Genomic DNA, 18449 nt, shown 5'->3' with positions numbered 1-18449 from the left:
GAAATCTCCACCTTCGTAACTCCGGATGGGTTACACTAGCATCGAGTGATGCTATTTGGACTCCGAAATGTCCCAGCCAACTTTCAAAGGCTGATGAAATAGGTAGTGGCGGCTTATCCAAATGCATAGTGTACCTAGACAATCTCCTAGTGTGTAGTGACACCTGAAAAACTCACTTGAGCCACTGGAAGCCCGCTTCCAGAAAGTAGTCAGCTGACCTATGGTCAATCTTGCAGAGAGCGAGTTTGCTAAGGCTCAGGTGGCCTATCTAGGACTCGCAGTGGGTCAAGGACAAGTGCTGCCCAGAGCTGCAAAGATACAAGCAGTAGCACAGTTGCCCATTCCCACAACGAAATGGGAAATCATGAGATTCTTGGGGATGTGTGGGTTCTACCGCAAGTTCATCACAAACTTCAGCACAGTAGGCACCCCGCTGACAGGCCTACTACAGAAAAAAGATAAAGATAGTAGAGACTGAGAAATACCAGACAGCTTTAGAAAAGCTGAAAGCCATTTTAATAGGCGAGTCTGTACTTGCAGCTCTGGGCTTTAACCAAGCATTTAAAGTAGCCATCGATGTGCGTGACATCTGGGTAGGAGCTGTCCTCCTCCAGGAAGATGAATTAGGGATAGAGAAACCAATCAGGTACTTCTCCAAAAAATTAAACTATCATCAGAAACAGTACTCCACAGTGGAGAAGGAAACCCTCGGTTTATTACTGGCTCTCAAACACTTTGAGGTATATGTCCGAAATTGATTCAGAGAGCCTACAGTCTATACTGACCACAACCCTTTAACGTTTGTGGAAAACTTTAAGACTAAGAATGCCAGGTTATTCCGCTAGAATTTGTTTCTCCAACCATATCACCTAAAAATCACCCACATTGCCGGGAAATCAAAAGGCCTGTCCAGAACTTAAAGAGGCCTGGTTAGAACTGAAGAGATAATATTGATCAATATTCTTTTTCTTTCTTTTTTCTTTACCCTTGTAATGAAATGAGAATGAATCTCATTCCACTTGTGGTGTGGGGGAAGTGTCATGAAAAGCAGGTTACAGCTACGCATTACTTATGGACATGTGTGTGTTTTTAAAAAGAAATACAAATAAAGACACTGAGCAAAACATGGCTGATAATGTGCAGTGCCCTGGAAAACTTCACTGTGGATTATAGTTGACCACTAGTCCCAAGAGAATATGGAATGTCGCACCTGAAAGGTGTCATGGCCTTCTTCAAGCAGAGATGCTTGAAAGGAAGATAGAAAAGATGCAAAAGACTGAATTTAAGCTTCCTGTGGTTGTGGAGACAAAAGACTGATTGCACGTCTCAGCAGACATCCCAAATCCATCTCCTGTTGATTTATAATCCAGAATGTGTAAGTTCTGGAATGAAAGATCTTGGACTCTGGGTGCGAGTCACAGTTTTTCCCTTCCAGAATACACAGGGAAAGATCAGTTAACTAGCTGAGGCGTTAGTGTGTGGCTGTGTGTGACAGCAAACAGAAGAACAAGAGTCACTCCCCTGCAGCTCACAGGCAAAAGAGTCTCTCTGTTGCTGAGACAAAGCTCAGCAGAAGCTATAATATAAAAGAAAGACAACCTTTCAGCCACCCTGCAGAACCTAGTGTCTCCAAACTAACTGGGAAACTACCAAATTCAGTTCTACCTGAATCACCCAAATTAACAGCCGCAACGTACCGCCAACTACGTCTCATCGACAAGCCAAAGACTGATCCATTTTTTGACTTTTATTTGGACTCTTAAATTCTCATTTCTGATATGCGTGTTTGTGTATTACATTATGATTCTTTGCTTCGGGTTTTAGTAACTAAGAAATTTACTCTTTGACTCAAGAAAGCCTGGTTAAATTGAGTTCTTTAAAAAATATACATTCAGACTGGAAAAGGTATCGACAGGGGAAGGGATCCCTTTTAAATTAACCTTGTTGCAAACAACTGAGGGGGTTGAATAAAGGAGAGCCAGCTCATTCCTCCTCAACCGGGAGCATAAGAAAACTGGGGTCCTGTTCGGGAAGTTAACAAATTGGGGGGCCTCACCAGGGACCAGTTGTAACATAATGTATGCCTGGCCTCCCACATTTCACCCTTGGTGAACTTGGTCATCCAAACCTTTGCTGCTCATGTCCTAACTTGCACAAAATCCCATATACCCATCTCCCCTATGCTTGCCAGCTCCTAGTTAAAACAATGCCTCAATTTTAAAATTCCCATTCTTGTTTACAAATCCCTCCCTTTCTCTGATTTCCACCAGCCCTACAACCCTATGAAACATCCATATCGCTCTTGAGCATCCCTGATTTCAATTGCTCTACCAAGGTGGCCATGCCTTCAGCTGCAGGCCCTAAAACTCTGGAATTCACTCCCTGTACCTCTCCATTTCTCTACCTCACTTTTCTCCTTTTAAGTCACTCGTTGAAACCTACCTCCAGAACAAGCTTTTGGACATCTGCCCTAACATCTCCTTATGTGACTTGATGCTATTTTTTTAATATAATTCCATAACCCTGTGAAGCCTCTTGGGATGCTTTATTGTGTGAAGAGTGCTATAAAAGTTGTGTAGAGGTGATGTTTGGAACCATACTATGCTGTTTTAGAATTGGTAGGCCATTCACCATGGCTTGGAGTTTAGAGACACTAACTGCCTCAACTATATCCTCTTATCAGCAATGAAGGAAGAAATGGAAAACTGGAAGGTGTTGCCCATAGTTCTCACACACCACTTACCTATCAATGGGAGATCTACCAATTTCAGAAAGATACATGATGTTGGGAGAAAAATTACACCAGTTTCAAGAACCTGAAGAAGCTTCAAGTGATTAGGCCAAGCCTTTAACTTCCCTTAAAATGTTCCTTCACAGAAAAGCTCCCAAATTACACAAAAATACAACAGGCTTTTTAATCTACTGAAAACTCCTTTGCGTTTATTACACTTTCACATTGTATAATTTGCTCAGGTTGCATTCTTTCTATATTTGGAATAGAATGTTAACCATCAGCAACCATGGGTATTTCATCGGCGTTTCCTGAAGGCTGCAACTGGCAAATTTATAAAATTATGGACAAAAGCTTGGTACTTACAACACGTGATTGACTTTTGCAAACTGCTCCACTGCAGTGGCACACCAGCACTGCTCTTTTGCTGCACTACAGCCAGCACAGCTCAGTAGCTCCATATCATCCACAGCACTCTCATCTTCATCTTCACTCATGATATCTCCATTCTGTAGGGTCTTGTCTTGGTGTACGTAGATGCTGAAAGCACGAGTGTAAAATTCATGTATAATTTCCTGGAAGGGTTGAACAGTTGAAAAGAACAACACAGCTTTAATCATGGTGTAGACTTTGTCTTTCAGTGTTCCAGGTCCTACACTGTTAATCAGTCCTGCATCAATCCAGGACTCTAAATATTTCAGGCTGTGTAGATAGGGTGCTAGACTGTGATCCAATGTACAAAAGGCATCATACAGGAGCTTTGAGCGCTGTTGTTCTGTCACCATGTTCTCCCTTTGTGTCAGAAAGTCCCAAAACTCTGATGCAATATTCCTCTGAAGGTCAACCTGCAAGACTTCCATAAACCATTCCACCACCACTGAGTTCAAACCATAATGCTGCAATGTTTCCAGTGCAGCAAGCAGCTCATCCTCCACAAAGTCACCACCAATTCCCAATCCAGAAGCTTCCTGAAAAACAATTACATGTATAAACACAAAGAATTTGTACTTTCACTGCTCTTCTACAACTTCCACCATTAGTACCACATCAAGGCTATATTTTACTTCAGGTTTACACTAGTTGATGTGGTTAAAATGGTTGTATTGCACTGCTGCTACTGCTATTTAAATCTGAAAGGCAAAAATCTCTAGCATACCCTTAACAAAGAGCTTCATAACCAAGGAGTTACACCTGATGGAATACATTAACAAATGTGTAATAAATAATGGTGTCAACTTACAATGGACAGCTCCCAACTTATGGGATAGAACAGGTATGATCACCCATTAGGTCAAAAAAGGAAAAAAGCTAAATACATTTGTTATTTCAAAAAAACATTGTAATTGAACAAAACCACCTCAACTGTGTGTCATTAACATAAACCAATGTTTTAACAGATGCTGAAGCGAATGTTCACCAAGTTGGTGATAATTGAGGATTCTCTAGTTTTGCAACAACAGAGCAGAGCCAACGCAGGTCAGCTAGGATAAATGGTGATGAGGGAGCATGACAGAATACGCTCAGCATTTCAGAAAAAGTTAGAAATTGATGCAGTAAGGAAACAGGGAGCAAAGGGGGTGGGGGGGAAATGGGTTAATTGGGAGGGTGGCGGGGGGAGAATGGGGAAGAGCTGGGGTTCTTTACACTGATGCAAATTAGTGTGTAGCCAATGTTTTCTGTTTCACCCAAACCCAGACCTAAATTTCAAACTCCAGATCCGACCGCTCAGCAAAACCTCTGATTTCAGTGCCTGCAATATTGCGGCTAATTCCTCTCACTGCCACCGAACCCCGCCCGCTTCTCCAGGTTCTTCCCCTGCCTCCTCCTCCTCCTCCTGACCGGATATCTCAACATTACCACCGCCCCCATCCTTTCCCAAACAATATTTCCCGCAGTTAGGCTCACGATTACCAGGCCGAGTGCGGTGAGCGGGGCGAGTATAACACTCAGTCTGTTCCAGGCAGCGGACAGGCTCAGCCCCTCTGGCACAGAACCTTCCACTGCCGCCATTGCCTTCAGCGCCGGCAGGACGGAGAAACGCATGCGCACCAACCGACGGGGAACAAGATGAGAATGGGCCGTGCGCATGCGTGCAAATAGTTTAATTCCGTGTTGTGACCCAGCCGACAGTATTATCATGAATATACTGCGAATCTTGATTAGAATTAGTGCAATTAAGCGGATGAAGCTTTCTCAGGAAAGATAACAATAAACTAACTGTTGCCATGATATGTCGCATAGAACATGCGTCCAGGTTCCAGCCCTCTGTCGCAGGGTGATGACGTGAGGAGCTGCTGAGCGGTTTGTCGGTTACCGAGAGACAGCGGGGGAGGGAAACCGGGAGTCAGCACAGCAGCGACGGGAGCCGAGCCGCCATGTCCCATCAGGGGGCTGCATTGCAGAGCTACAACAACGAATTGGTTAAATGTACGTTGGGAATAAGGGAGGGGTGGGTTGGGGAGAATGTGGCCCCGGTGGTCGGTGGTGGAGGCGGGGAGGAAATGGGAGAAGGGGGGGAAGTGGAGTGGGGTGGGGGGGGGGAAGTGGAGTGGGGTGGGGGGGGGAAGTGGAGTGGGGTGGGGGGGGGGAAGTGGAGTGGGGTGGGGGGGGGAAGTGGAGTGGGGTGGGGGGGGGAAGTGGAGTGGGGTGGGGGGGGGAAGTGGAGTGGGGTGGGGGGGGGAAGTGGAGTGGGGTGGGGGGGGGAAGTGGAGTGGGGTGGGGGGGGGAAGTGGAGTGGGGTGGGGGGGGGAAGTGGAGTGGGGTGGGGGGGGGAAGTGGGGTGGGGTGGGGGGGGAAGTGGAGTGGGGTGGGGGGGGAAGTGGAGTGGGGTGGGGGGGGAAGTGGAGTGGGGTGGGGGGGGAGTGGTGTGGGGTGGGGGGGGTGGGGTGAGGGGGGGGGGCCGTGGTGTGGGGGGGGGGCCGTGGTGTGGGGGGGGGCCGTGGTGTGGGGGGGGTGAGGGGCGGTGGGGTGGGGTGAGGGGGGGGCGAGGGTGGGGTGGGGTGAGGGGGGGGCGAGGGTGGGGTGGGGTGAGGGGGGGGCGAGGGTGGGGTGAGGTGAGGGGGGGGCGAGGGTGGGGTGAGGTGAGGGGGGGCGAGGGTGGGGTGGGGTGAGGGGGGGCGAGGGTGGGGTGGGGTGAGGGGGGGCGAGGGTGGGGTGGGGTGAGGGGGGGCGAGGGTGGGGTGGGGTGAGGGGGGGCGAGGGTGGGGTGGGGTGAGGGGGGCGAGGGTGGGGTGAGGTGGGGGGGAACGCGGCGGGGTGAGGTGGGGGGGAACGCGGCGGGGTGGGTATGTTGGCTGGATATGTCAGTGGGTTGGGGCTGTATGTCAGGGTGAGGGGGCATTATGGGGGATATGTAAGGGCGAGGGGTTTGGGGGTATCCGGTGACACAAAGAGGAGATCTGGCCGAGTGAGGGGTTATATGGGGTGCATCTGGCGAGATGAGACGGGGACATAGGGCGATGGGGATGAGGCGGGGTGAGGTGGATGGTGCGGTCGATGGGTTGGGGGTGAGTAAAATGGTTGGTGAGGGGGGTATTGAGGGTGGGTGGGGATGGGTATTGCGGGAGTTATTTGTTTGGAGAGTGTTTGTGGGTGTGGAATTGGGGGGTCTGTGCATGTGTGTAGAGCTCGTGTGTGGATGGGGCCGGATTATGTGGTGGAGTGACTGTGGGTCGCTTTATTATACCGCCTTCTAGAGTTCAAATTTTGAGATTAAAAAGTTAAAATATAGTTCTATTTAAATTATTCATTTTGAGAAAGACGACAGTAAGTAATTCATTAAACAGTGGATAGCTGGTCATCTGTACTCCTATTTCTCATTTATATGCTGTCCCTTGTTGACAACATCTGATGACACAATGTCAGGTTTTGCATGCTAGCTGCTGACACCAGTTCTACCCAATCACTGCCAGCCCCTGCTCTGTTTCTGATTTGACATGCTGTTTGTTCAACTTTCAATTTAGATGACTGAAATTTCTTCCAATAAAATATTGGGAAGACTGAAGTTATTGTTTTCATTCTCCAGCTACCAACTCCATCTCTCTTCCTCACCACAGTATGAGGCTGAACCAGACTGCTTACAACTTTGGCATCCCGTTTGACCCTGAGCAAAGTTTTCAGTCTCATGCCTTGTCCATCATCAAGGCATTTACTTCAGTAACATCACCTTAGCCCGTCTGCTGCTGAAACCCTCGTCCATGTCTTCAACATCTCTGGACTTTACTACTCCAATGCTCTCCTGGCTGGCCTCCCACCATGTCCCTTTCATGAACTTGAGCTCACCCAAAATTCTGCTACCCTTATCTTTACTCACACCAAGTTCAATTCATCCATTACTCCTGGACTTGTTGGCCGAAATGCCTCAATTTAAAAAATTTTCTTCCCTCTTTTCAATTCCCTGTGGTGGCTCACTGCTTCCTATCTCTGTAACCGCCTTCAGCCCTCCAAGGTAGCTGTGTTCATCCATTTCTGGCCACTTATATAACCCTGATTTTCTTCACTGCACCATTGATGGCCATGCATCCAGATGCTGAGGTCCAACGCTCTGGAATTCTCTCCCTAAACCTCTCTGATTCCTTATAGATAGTCCTTAAAAAACCTTCCTTTTTGGCTATGCTTTTGGTCACCAGTCTTAATTTCTCCTTACGCGGTACGTTTTTGTTTAATAACGCCTCTGTGAAGCACCTTGGAATGTTTTATAATGAGAAAGGGACTGTATAAATACAAGTTCTTATGGGTGTGATATGATCATGGGATTATATAGCAGCCAATATTTATTCACACTCTTTGAATCCTTAAGTACTAAGGATTAACATCCTTTAAAGCCCTTGCAAAAACAGCTTCATATGACGAATTCAATTCATATGGTACAAGACAGTCAAACCACATGATTTCAACCAAACTGAAAGAAGGTGGATGCCCTAGTTAATGTAAAGACTCTGTATGATACAAACTCTGCCCCAATCAGAAATACAATCCTGTCATCCAACCTGAGAGGTAGCAGATGAGACTTTGCTCACAATCTAGGTTAGCCTTGCTTGTGCCTCCATTCACTCTCACGAGCTCATCTGTTTCACTCTTGTGACATCTTCAATTTGTTCTAGGTTTTGCACCGGTAGAATTTTCAATCCTAGAAAAAGTAGGACTGTAACTAAAATGGAGAACGGGTATAGCTTGTTTCTAGGAGGAGGCCATTCAGCCCTTTGATCCCTTTAGATCATTACTGAACATTCCATGTCCCTTTCATACCCTTACCCATGTAGAGATGTATGCTTTATCTCCTGCTCTGACTGCAAATTGTTACGCCAGGTATCGAAGATTTGTGTACAAAAAGAGAAGAACTGAACCAACAAATCTTACAAGAGGAGGAAGAGAAGAACAAGCTGCAGAATGATATCCGCATTTTAACAGAGAAACTTGCCAAGGTCAATGAGGGTCTTGCACGCAAAATGGCAACCCGAAATGAATTTGATAGAACTATTGCAGAGACTGAAGCTGCTTATATGAAGGTGGGTGTAAAGGCCTTAGAAGGATTCATCTATTAGATTGAGTGTGTTTTCCTTGGAATTCATATAAAACTCCCCCTGGTAGCTGGCTGAGGCTGAACCAGACTCTTCCAGGGATAAGAAATTTCCACCATTTGACAGAGTTTGAATTTTTGGATCCCAGAATTCTGCCTTTGTAATTTTTTTCTGACTTCCACCTGGCCCGGGGAGCAGTCACACAGTATCTCGCTCTTTAATCTGCTGCTAATTCTGATCTGGCTTTGACTCACTTTGTGATTAGGAGATGTAGAACTGTGTCCCCAGGAGCTGCTGCTCCCATGTGCAGCTTGCAGAGCACTGTCCTGTTCTGTGCCACCTCAGCTGCGGGAGTCGTTGCTGTAGGATGGCTGGATGGTCTTGCCCAATCTGAGGCCCCATACCAATGGAACAACTCAACTCTGACCCAACCGCAGCCCAATGCTCAGCTTCAGGCTCCAGCTCCACGAGGGAGGAAGATTCCTGCTGGCTGCGGTCTCAGCCACTTCCCACCCTCAGGAGCAGTCTCCGCTTTGTGTTGCCTCTGGCTTGGCCTACTCGCCAGCATGGCGCTATCCAAGCTTACAGTCATGGAAGAGGCAGCACTCCCTGGCCTACCAGAGTTGAGCCCCTGGAGACCCTGAGCTCCTATCTCTGGGAGGTGGCTCGACCTTCCTCGGCTTGTGTGGCACTGATCGAATGAGAGCCACTGCCACCTGCTGGCAGCAGGGGCAGTAGCAAAAAGAAGCCGAGTCTGGGCCAGGTGGAGAAATCTGGGTGGGGTGGAGGAGGGAAAGGAGGAGAGGGCGAGTGACTGGGTCTGGGTGGGGAGGGAGAGCATGAGTAAGTGAAGGGAAGGGGTTTTGGGCAGAGGGGCTGCTGTGAGTGGGGATTGGTGGAGGTTTGGGAAGACTGTGTGTTTGTGCTGAGGGACTTCACTGAGTTCCTTTCCACCAGTGAGTACAGAGAGCTTGGCTGAAACTTATATAGATAAGTAGAATAATATTTTTGTAAAATAATTTTAAAAGATATTCAAATTTATATGATTTATTGTATGTTGATCTATAACACACTTTAATAATTATATACTGAATGTTCCTCTGGTGCTTTATTGTTACTTTGTTTTTGCTGGCGTCTGGAGTCATGTTAATTTTCAGGAGATTTTATATCCATTCATGGGATGTGGACCTTGCTGTTCTAGTGAAGTTTGGCTTGGTCTCCAAGTGACTTGAGATAGACTGTATAGTTTTACTAAAACTTTATTTACACTATTTACAAGACATTATAGTGAGTGCATGGTTTCAATCTTCTGCACTTTGCTCTTTGGGGCCTCATGGTCACCTGACCCCTGATGTCACAATTACATCATTAATACCATCATGGTCTTATTAACATAACCATTAAGCAATCACTCCACAGTAGCTGGCAAGGCCAGCCTTTGCTGCCGATACCTAATTGCCCTTGAGAAGGTTGTGGTGAGTTCAAATGGGATCACATTGGAAAATAGTTTGTGAAGCACTGCCATAGTCCTTTGCTTTACTTTGCTTGTACCTCACCTAGCAAGATCATGTTCAGTTGTTAGTGTGGACTTCCTCCTGCATTACACGTACTAACTGCATCAAATGCTGGCGTGACATTAGTCATCTCAATTTCTCTGCTCCTCTCACCCATTCTAATCTCTCACACTCTGAACTTACTGCACTCCATTCTCTCAGGTCCAACCCCAACATTATCATCAAACCCGCTGACAAGGGTGGTGCTGTTGTTGTCTGGTGTACTGACCTCTACCTTGCGGAGGCTGAGCGTCAACTCGCAGACACTTCCTCCTACCTCTCCCTGGACCATGACCCCACCAGTGAACACCAAGCCATTGTTTCCAGGACTATCACTGACCTCATCTCCTCTGGAGATCTTCCTCCCACAGCTTCCAACCTGATAGATGCTCAACCTCGGACGGCCCGCTTCTACCTCCTACCCAAAATCCAGAAACAGAACTGTCCCGGTAGACCAATCGTGTCAGCCTGCTCCTGCCCCATGGAACTCATTTCTCGTTATCTTGACTCCCTTCTCTCTCCCCTTGTCCAGTCCCTTCCTCTGACACCTTACGTCACATCAATTTCCAGTTCCCTGGCCCCAACCGCTTCCTCTTCACCATGGACATCCAATCCCTTTACACCTCCATCCCCCACCAGGATGGTCTGAGGGCCCTTAGCTTCTTCCTTGAACAGAGGCCCGAACAATCCCCATCCACCACTACTCTCCTCCGTCTGGCTGAACTTGTTCTCATACTGAACAATTTTTCCTTTAACTCATCTCACTTCCTCCAAATAAAAGGTGTAGCTATGGGTACCTGCATGGGCTCCAGCTGTGCCTGTCTGTTTATGGGGTAGGTGGAACATTTCTTATTCCAGTCCTACTCCAGCCCCCTTGCACAGCTCTTTCTCCGGGACATCGATGATTACTTCGGTGCTGCTTCATGCTCTCGTTGGGACTTGGAAAAATGTATTAATTTTGCTTCCAATCTCCACCCCTCCATCATTTTCACATGTTCCATCTCTGACACTTCCCTTCCCTTCCTTGACCTCTCTGTCTCAATCTCTGGTGATAGACTGTCCACCAATATCCATTACAAGCCTACCGACTCCCACAGCTACCTCGACTACAGCTCCTCACACCCCGCTTCCTGTAAGGTCTCCATCCCATTCTCTCAGTTCCTTCGCCTCCGTCGCATCTGTTCTGATGATGCTACCTTCAAAAACAGTTCTCTGACATGTCCTCCTTCTTCCTTAACCGAGGTTTTCCACCCACGGTCGTTGAGAGGGCCCTCAACCGTGTCCGGCCCATCTCCCGCTCATCCGCCCTCACGCCTTCTCCTCCCTCCCATAAACATGATAGGGTCCCCCTTGTCCTCACTTATCACCCCACCAGCCTCCGCATTCAAAGGATCATCCTCCACCATTTCCGCCAACTCCAGCATGATGCCACCACCAAACACATCTTCCCTTCAACCCCCTGGCGCATTCCGTAGGGATCATTCCCTCCGGGACACCCTGGTCCACTCCTCCATCACCCCATGCTCCTCAACCCCCACCTATGGCACCTCCCCATGCCCACGCAAAAGATGCAACATCTGCCCCTTCACTTCCTCTCTCCTCACCGTCCAAGGGCCCAAACACTCCTTTCAAGTGAAGCAGCATTTCACTTGCATTTCCCCCAACTTAGTCTATTGCATTTGTTGCTCCCAATGCCGTCTCCTCTACATTGGAGAGACCAACGTAAACTGGGCGACCGCTTTGCAGAACACCTGCAATCTGTCCGCAAGAATGACCCAAACCTCCCTGTCGCTTGCCATTTTAACACTCCACCCTGCTCTCTTGCCCACATGTCTGTCCTTGGCTTGCTGCATTGTTCCAGTGAAGCCCAACGCAAACTGGAGGAGCAGCACCTCATCTTCCGACTAGGCACTTTACAGCCTTCCGGACTGAATATTGAATTCAACAACCTTAGATCTTGAACTCCCTCATCCAACCCCACCCTCTTTGTTTTTTTCCCCCCTTCCTTTTGTTTTTTCCAATAATTTATATAGATTTTTCTTTTCCCACCTGTTTCCATTATTTTTAAATCTTTTGTGCCCCACTAGTCTTTCCACCCCACCCCCACTAGAGCTGTACCTTGAGTGCCCTACAATCCATTCTTAATTAGCACATTCGTTTAGATAATATCACTACCTTCAACACCTCTGTGTTCTTTTGTCTGTGACATCTTTTGATTATCTGCTCCTATCACTGCTTGCTTGTCCCTACAATCACACCACCTTCCCCCCCCCACCCCCACCAACCTTAAACCCAGCTTATAATTCACCCCTCTCCTTATATTTGCTCAGTTCTGTGGAAGGGTCATGAGGACTCGAAACGTCAACTCTTCTTCTCCGCCGATGCTGCCAGACCTGCTGAGTTTTTCCAGGTAATTCTGTTTTTGTTTTGGATTTCCAGCATCCGCAGTTTTTTTGTTTTTTTCAGATGCTGAAATGCCTAGGTCACTTTGGTAATTTGATACAAATCTTGATGGTAATCCACAATCTTGATGGTAATAGAGGTAAACAAAGGGAAAACTAGTGTTTTTGAAATCTAATGATTCCGCCTATTTGAAGTGGCTTAGGAGAATTTGCATTTCACTACAGGTCTCTCAACTGTGATGATTACGTGATTCCTTGTCACAAAAAGTTTGGACATTTTTGTCCTCGGTCACTAACTTTCAGATCTTTTTGTCACCAGCCACTCTCACTCCTGCTATTCGTACCTTGATGATATATTTGATGCCAAGGTGATTTGTCCCATCACATATCCACACCATCACTCAGACTGCCTATTGCCATCTCTATAACATTGCCTGATTCTGCCCTTGCCTCAGCCCACTTGCTGCTGAAACCCTTATCCATGCCTTTGTTACCTTTAGACTTGGCTATTCCCATGCACGACCGGCTGGCTTCCCCCAATTTTCTCATTTATAAACTTAAGTTTTCCAATACTCTACTTCCTGTTCCGTAATTCACACTAAGTTCTGTATATTGGCTTCTGGTTAAGCAATGCCTCCATTTTAAAATTCTCATTGTTTTCAAATCCCTCCATGGCCTCATCCCTCCCTATTTCTCTCATCTCCTCATCCCTCCCTATCTCTATCTCCTCCAGACTTACGTCAGATCTCTGCACTTCAATTCTGGCCTCTTGTGCATTCCAGATTTTAATTACTCCAACATTGGCGTCCATGCCTTGGGGCCCCACGCTCTGGAATATCCTCCCTCAGCCTTTCCACCTCTCTTACTTTCTTTAAAACGCTCCTTAAAGCCTACCTCTTTATCCAAGATTTTGGCTGTCTGCCCCAGTATCTCCTTATGTGGCTTGGTGTTAAATTTTATTTAGTAACACTTGTCTAACACCTTGGTGTTTTGTTAAAGGTGCTGTACAAATGGAAGTTGTTGTACTTGAAAAACATTTATTTTTGATGAAGCAGGAATATCATCAAGATGCACAAAATAATTGGAAAACATCCAGAAAAGCAAGCTCAGTGCTTTTTTGTTTCTTTTTAAATTAATGATTGTCTCAAATTCGGCTTTGCCACAGATCCCTACCCAATTCAGTGGCATAATTCGCTCCCCTAAGCACTTGGACTTGCAATGGTTTGTATCCACTTCTTATATCCTCCAATCAATCTATTAACTATATTACACCCTGTGATCTGGAGGTTGTTTTCTTGTCTTTCACATGAACCCCACTCTCAGGGCGGACAAAGCAAACACTTGGTAAGATGAGGCCTGATGGGAATTGAATAACTGCTTTATTTCGCATTATGGTAAACATATAAAACAGCGGTTATGACCAGACTCTACACAGGGACAAGAATATACCAATTAGCCCCTCAAGTCTGTTCCACTATTCAGGGAGATCATGGACGATCTATGACCCAACTGCATATGCCTGCCTTTGCCCTAGATCTCTTAATCCCTTTGGTTAACAAAATTTGATTAACCTCCAAGTTAAAATTCTATTATAAATAGCCATTTTCAGAAAAGGTTCCAAACTTCTACCACCTTTTGTGTGTACAACCATTTCCTAAATTTACTCCAAAAAGGTCTACCTCTCATTTTTAGGCTATGTTCTCTTGTCCTAGACTCTGCAACCAGAGCAAATGGTTTCCATCCACCCTATTTGTTCCCCTTAATATCTTGAAAACTTCAATCAAATCACTCCTTATCCTTCTAAATTCCAGAGAATACAACCCAGATTAATTTCTCCTTGTAGATTAATTTTTGGAGTCCAGGTATCATTCTGGTAAACCTGTGCTACACCCCCTCTAAGGTCAATGTATCCTTCCTAAGATCCATAACTGCTCACGGTACTCCATGTGTGGTCTAACTGGGTTTTGTATAGCTGAATGATGACTTCTACCCCCTTGCATTCCAGTCCTCTTGAAATAAAGGCCATCATTCCATTAGCCTTTTTGATTATTTTCTGTACCTGTTCAGGACATTTTAATGATATATGTACCTGGGCCTCCACAGTTTCTAGCTTTTCATCGTGGGGCATTATAGACAGTATGCCTGTTCTATTCTTTCCTAGGTCCAAAGTGGATAACCTCATATTTGCTGATTTTTGAAATCCATTTGCCACTGTTTTTCCCATTTATTTAAACTATCTATATCTTTTTGTCATTTTATGTTTCTATCTACATTGATTACCATGCGTTCCATCTTTGTGTCATCAGCAAACTTGGATATGTGGCTTTCTATCCCATTATCTAAGTCGTTAATAAATATGGTAAATGGTTGAGACCCCAACACAGATTCCTGTGGGACACCACCAGTCACGTCGGAGTACCTACCCATTATTCCTTCTCTTGCCACTTGGTCAATTTCCTGACCAGGTCAATAATTTGCTTTAAATTCGATGAGTTCAATTTTAGCTAACAGTCTCAAATGCCTTCTGGAAGTCCACATAAATAACATTCATAGAAAAATTCAGTCAAGTTCATCAGGCATGACCTACCCTTTTCAAATCCATTCCAAATTCCATATCTCTGTAATCAACTGAAAATTTTCATGGTGTTCAGTCACCCTATATGAATTATAGACTCACAATTTGCTGGCAACAGATGTTAGGCTAACTGGTCAATAAATCCCTGGTTTCCCCTTGTCACCTTTCTCAAAAAGTGGAATGACACATACAATATTCCAAACTAAAGTAATAGTTCCTAAACCAAGAGAACTTTGGAAGATTGTTGTTGGTTCTTACCTACTTCCCTCAAAACGTGGGAAATAAAAGATTGGGAATTTGTCACTTTCTTCATTACTGTCCATGATTAAATATTCATTTCCTTAGGATGTCTGGAACACTGACCTCATCCTCTACAGTAAATGCTGCGCTAAGTAATTTTTCCAGCATATTTCCTTATTTTCATTGAGAATCAAATTATCAGTTTTCAAGGGGACCACCCTCATTTTTTCTAATTTAGTTGCAAAACATTTTTGTGTTGGTTTTGTCAACCTTTGCTGTTCTTTGTATCTTTCCTATTCACCAGGATCTGTGCTCTTTTTTTGCATTTTCACATGCTGCTGCTTTTAGTTTAATGTTGTCTCTTGCCTCTTTACTATTCCATGGATGTTTTTGTTTGTCACCACCTCTGGTGAGTTTGTCCTTCAGATGAGACAGGACATCTCCAGAGATGGTGAAGGAGGAGACATTGGCTGAAAGGTATGATTTGGTGAGTGTGACAATGTCGGACTATTGCTTGACTAGTCTATGGAACAAGTCTACCAATTTTGGCAATAATTCCCAGGTATTAGTGAAGAGGACTTTGCAGGGTCACCTGAGCTGGTTGTGCCTTTGTCCTGGGATGATGTCAGGTGGTCTGCCAGGGTTTATTCTTCTTCAGTTTTTTTTTGTAGCAGTTTGATACAACTGAGTTTCTTAAGAAACCATTTCAGAGGACAGTTAAAAGTCAACCACATTGCTGTGGGTCAAGAGTTACTTGTAGGCCAGGCCAGGTAAGGACCTTAAGTACAAATGGGTTTTTACAACAATCCTGTAGTTTCATAATCACCGTTTCTGACACAAGCTTTTTATTCCAGATTTATTTAATTAAGTTTAATTTCCTCATTGCCATGTTGGGATTTGAACTCATGTCTCTAGAGCATTAGTCCAAGCCTCTGGATTACTCATCCAGTAGTATATTTTAAATACATTTTTCCAAATTCATTTTCTGGAAAAGATGGTCCAAATGTCAGTCACAAGAGCACTGAGCCCCAGTGCCCAGCTCATTTTCTTATTATAGTGAGTGTATGTCACTGCCTGCTTTCTCCTTGCCCAATTAATGAAGACCTGGGGTTAGAAAGCACAAGGACTGTGGGCAATCAGAAATTTACATTCCATTTTAGAAATCATTTGGATCTGCCTGGCATCCCTTCCTGGTAATGTAGTTTCTAACAAGCAAGTAACATGCAAGTCTTCCCAAATATAGCAGACAGTAAATGAGGTTATAGTCACCCTTGGTTGTGGCCTTTCAGTTAGGGCAATTCTGCTGCTATGATCTATCAATACAAATTTAGAATGCATTGCTGTATCTACAGAGGGCTTTGGGCCCAAATGTCTGGAGAGGAAGGCCTTTTGACACACTCCTTTCTTCCATCTCTTGTGCCTTAATTTATCTTCATTATGAGCATTGTTCCCTCTAAACTTTCTTTGGACTAGGAAGGCAAAATCTTCTGAGCATGATTTTCCTGACCATGGGGAGTTTACACTTTCAAAGTCACTGCACTTTCACAGTCGTGAACCACCTTATTTCAATGCGCAGTACATTCCAGATTGCCAATTGGCCACACACATGTGCACCTTAGTGGAGATATTGCTGCTCTCCCACTGGCCTATTCTTCTCCTTGCAGGTATCAATCCACCCCTCCTTTAATAGATCACATGTCCCTCAACTCCTCCACATCCTCATTGATTCCAATCCTCTCTCCTCACTAACCCCGTGGCTAGACCGTTACCTGCACTTTCCTGACATGAGCTGTCACTTTCAGGAGAAAAGAAGATGTCCGCTACTGGGAAGTCTGGGCTAAGATTGTAAGCAACCTTAAAAACCCACTCATCTCCCGAAACAGTGAAATGAAACTCTCTCAATCTGGTCTTTCATCCTGTGTCCATTAACCTGGACAGCAATAATTAACCTGTAGTTTCCAGTCTGCTAAATGTGACTCAGTCAGTGCTAAAGTTGGATATTTTTGACCAATTCCTCAATCTTTATCATAAACCTGCCTTTCAGAAAACATTAGGTGCTCAATGAGACTAAATTCATTCATCAATTACTTGGTTTGTGGCATCTAGTTGCTCTGGACCTTTGAGCCATTCAGCTCTAGGTCGAGTCTAGGAAAAGATGTTTCCTCTTGTGGGTGATTCCAGAACCAGGGGGCACTATTTTGTATGTTTGTATGTGTCCTGGGCCATTGAGAGCTGCTGAGTTTGGATATTTCCAAGTGTTAATCTAATCCAGTTTGCAGTTGTTTTCCTCTCAGGTTGGTCACTTTAAAAACTGAACTGTACATAGAGAGAAAGAGAAAAAGCACATGGCTCCAACAGTACAGCATTGTCCTTTTCACTTCTTCCTCTCTCCGGCTTGACAGGGATTCCCTTGAAATACCTTGTTGGTTGTATATTCTAGAGGGGCTTGATTAGTTCATGTCTGCTGCAGTTATTGTTTCAGAGCAATTTTGGTATCTCATCTCAGAAACATTTGCAAAGTCTCAATGTGGTTTGAATAGTCAGGAGATGGGGTCTTTCACGCTCCCCAGGGGGTTGATAGTCCGACTTTGTGGAATGTGAAATTGGGTTTTGTATCAGCTCTGCCTCTCTGGGCTGTTTTTTTTTTAAAAAACACAATTGTCTGTATGGGGTTCCAGTCTAAAATACAACCAATGAAAAAAAATTTTTAAATCATATCTTCAATAAGCACATCCTCATGACAGTACATTCCTGATTGCTGTGCAGCCACACACCTTCAAGGGAACATCGTCTATGACTCAAATGTCCCTAACCAATTTTAGTCAGCTAAGTTCAGATGAAGGTGGTTCATTGCCTATTTAACTCTTCCTTCCATAGAAACTCTCAATTTCTCCCTCCTGCCCTTCCATTACAGCAGTTAAATGCACTAATAATGTACTGTTTTCTTCTATCTGTGCAGATCCTCGAAAGCTCCCAGACACTGTTGACTGTCCTGAAGCGGGAAGCAGGGACCCTGAATCAAGTCAATGAAAATAGCGACAAGAAGGACTCCTGATTTTTAGGATCCACTTCAGAGGAGCGGGAAGCGTAGAAGAGAGGGAATCTATGATTGTAACAGTGAGAAAAATAGTCAATAAATGGCTAATATTGGATCACTGTTCAAACAACTTCAAATTCTATCAAGGGATTCATAACTACATAAAAGACTTTAATTTGTATTTCTATTTATAATAAAATTTGCACATATGGAAAACTTGGGTTGTTTCTACATTATATTACTAGAGGTTGACTGATAAAGCTGCCAACACTAGATTGAATTCTTTTGTTCTATGAGAAAGGACAGTATCCCACACTATCTCCTAGAAGCAGGCATTCTAATAGCTGTAATCCAGCTCAATCCTGGATTTAGAAGCAAGAAGAAACCTACTG

The 18449-nt window shown here is 45.0% G+C and overlaps 2 protein-coding genes across 3 annotated transcripts in view; one reads left to right on the top strand and one right to left on the bottom strand.

Annotated features, from left to right (window-relative positions):
• The window catches only part of anapc2 (anaphase promoting complex subunit 2), a 67788-nt gene extending 63015 nt beyond the window's left edge, over nt 1–4773 (bottom strand). For both annotated transcript variants that reach the window (XM_041193485.1, XM_041193484.1), the window contains exons 1-2: nt 4643–4773; nt 3098–3699 (exon numbers count right to left, since the gene is read on the bottom strand). In XM_041193485.1, the coding sequence (XP_041049419.1) occupies nt 3098–3699; nt 4643–4741 (701 nt within the window). In that variant the 5' untranslated portion in view covers nt 4742–4773. The remainder of the gene's footprint in view (nt 1–3097; nt 3700–4642) is intronic.
• A 214-nt stretch (nt 4774–4987) lies between these two features.
• Nucleotides 4988–18273, top strand: ssna1 (Sjogren syndrome nuclear autoantigen 1). The gene is made up of 3 exons (XM_041194004.1): nt 4988–5158; nt 8039–8238; nt 17980–18273. Exons 1-3 carry the CDS (start codon nt 5107–5109, stop codon nt 18073–18075), a joined length of 348 nt encoding a protein of 115 aa, XP_041049938.1. The 5' UTR covers nt 4988–5106; the 3' UTR covers nt 18076–18273.
• Nucleotides 18274–18449: the final 176 nt, after the last annotated feature.

The sequence above is a fragment of the Carcharodon carcharias genome, chromosome 8 (assembly GCF_017639515.1).
Source record: "Carcharodon carcharias isolate sCarCar2 chromosome 8, sCarCar2.pri, whole genome shotgun sequence".
Classification (NCBI taxonomy): Eukaryota; Metazoa; Chordata; class Chondrichthyes; order Lamniformes; family Lamnidae; genus Carcharodon; species Carcharodon carcharias.
This window is presented reverse-complemented; position numbering and strand designations above follow the sequence as displayed.

What these genes read in the sequence shown, in the direction of transcription:
- ssna1 (XM_041194004.1), top strand. Translation starts at nt 5,107, where the DNA reads ATGTCCCATCAGGGGGCTGCATTGCAGAGCTACAACAACGAATTGGTT. An exon ending in CAACAACGAATTGGTTAAAT is followed by an intron (nt 5,159 to 8,038) that starts GTACGTTGGGAA and finishes TTGTTACGCCAG; the next exon opens with GTATCGAAGATTTGTGTACA. An exon ending in CTGAAGCTGCTTATATGAAG is followed by an intron (nt 8,239 to 17,979) that starts GTGGGTGTAAAG and finishes CTATCTGTGCAG; the next exon opens with ATCCTCGAAAGCTCCCAGAC.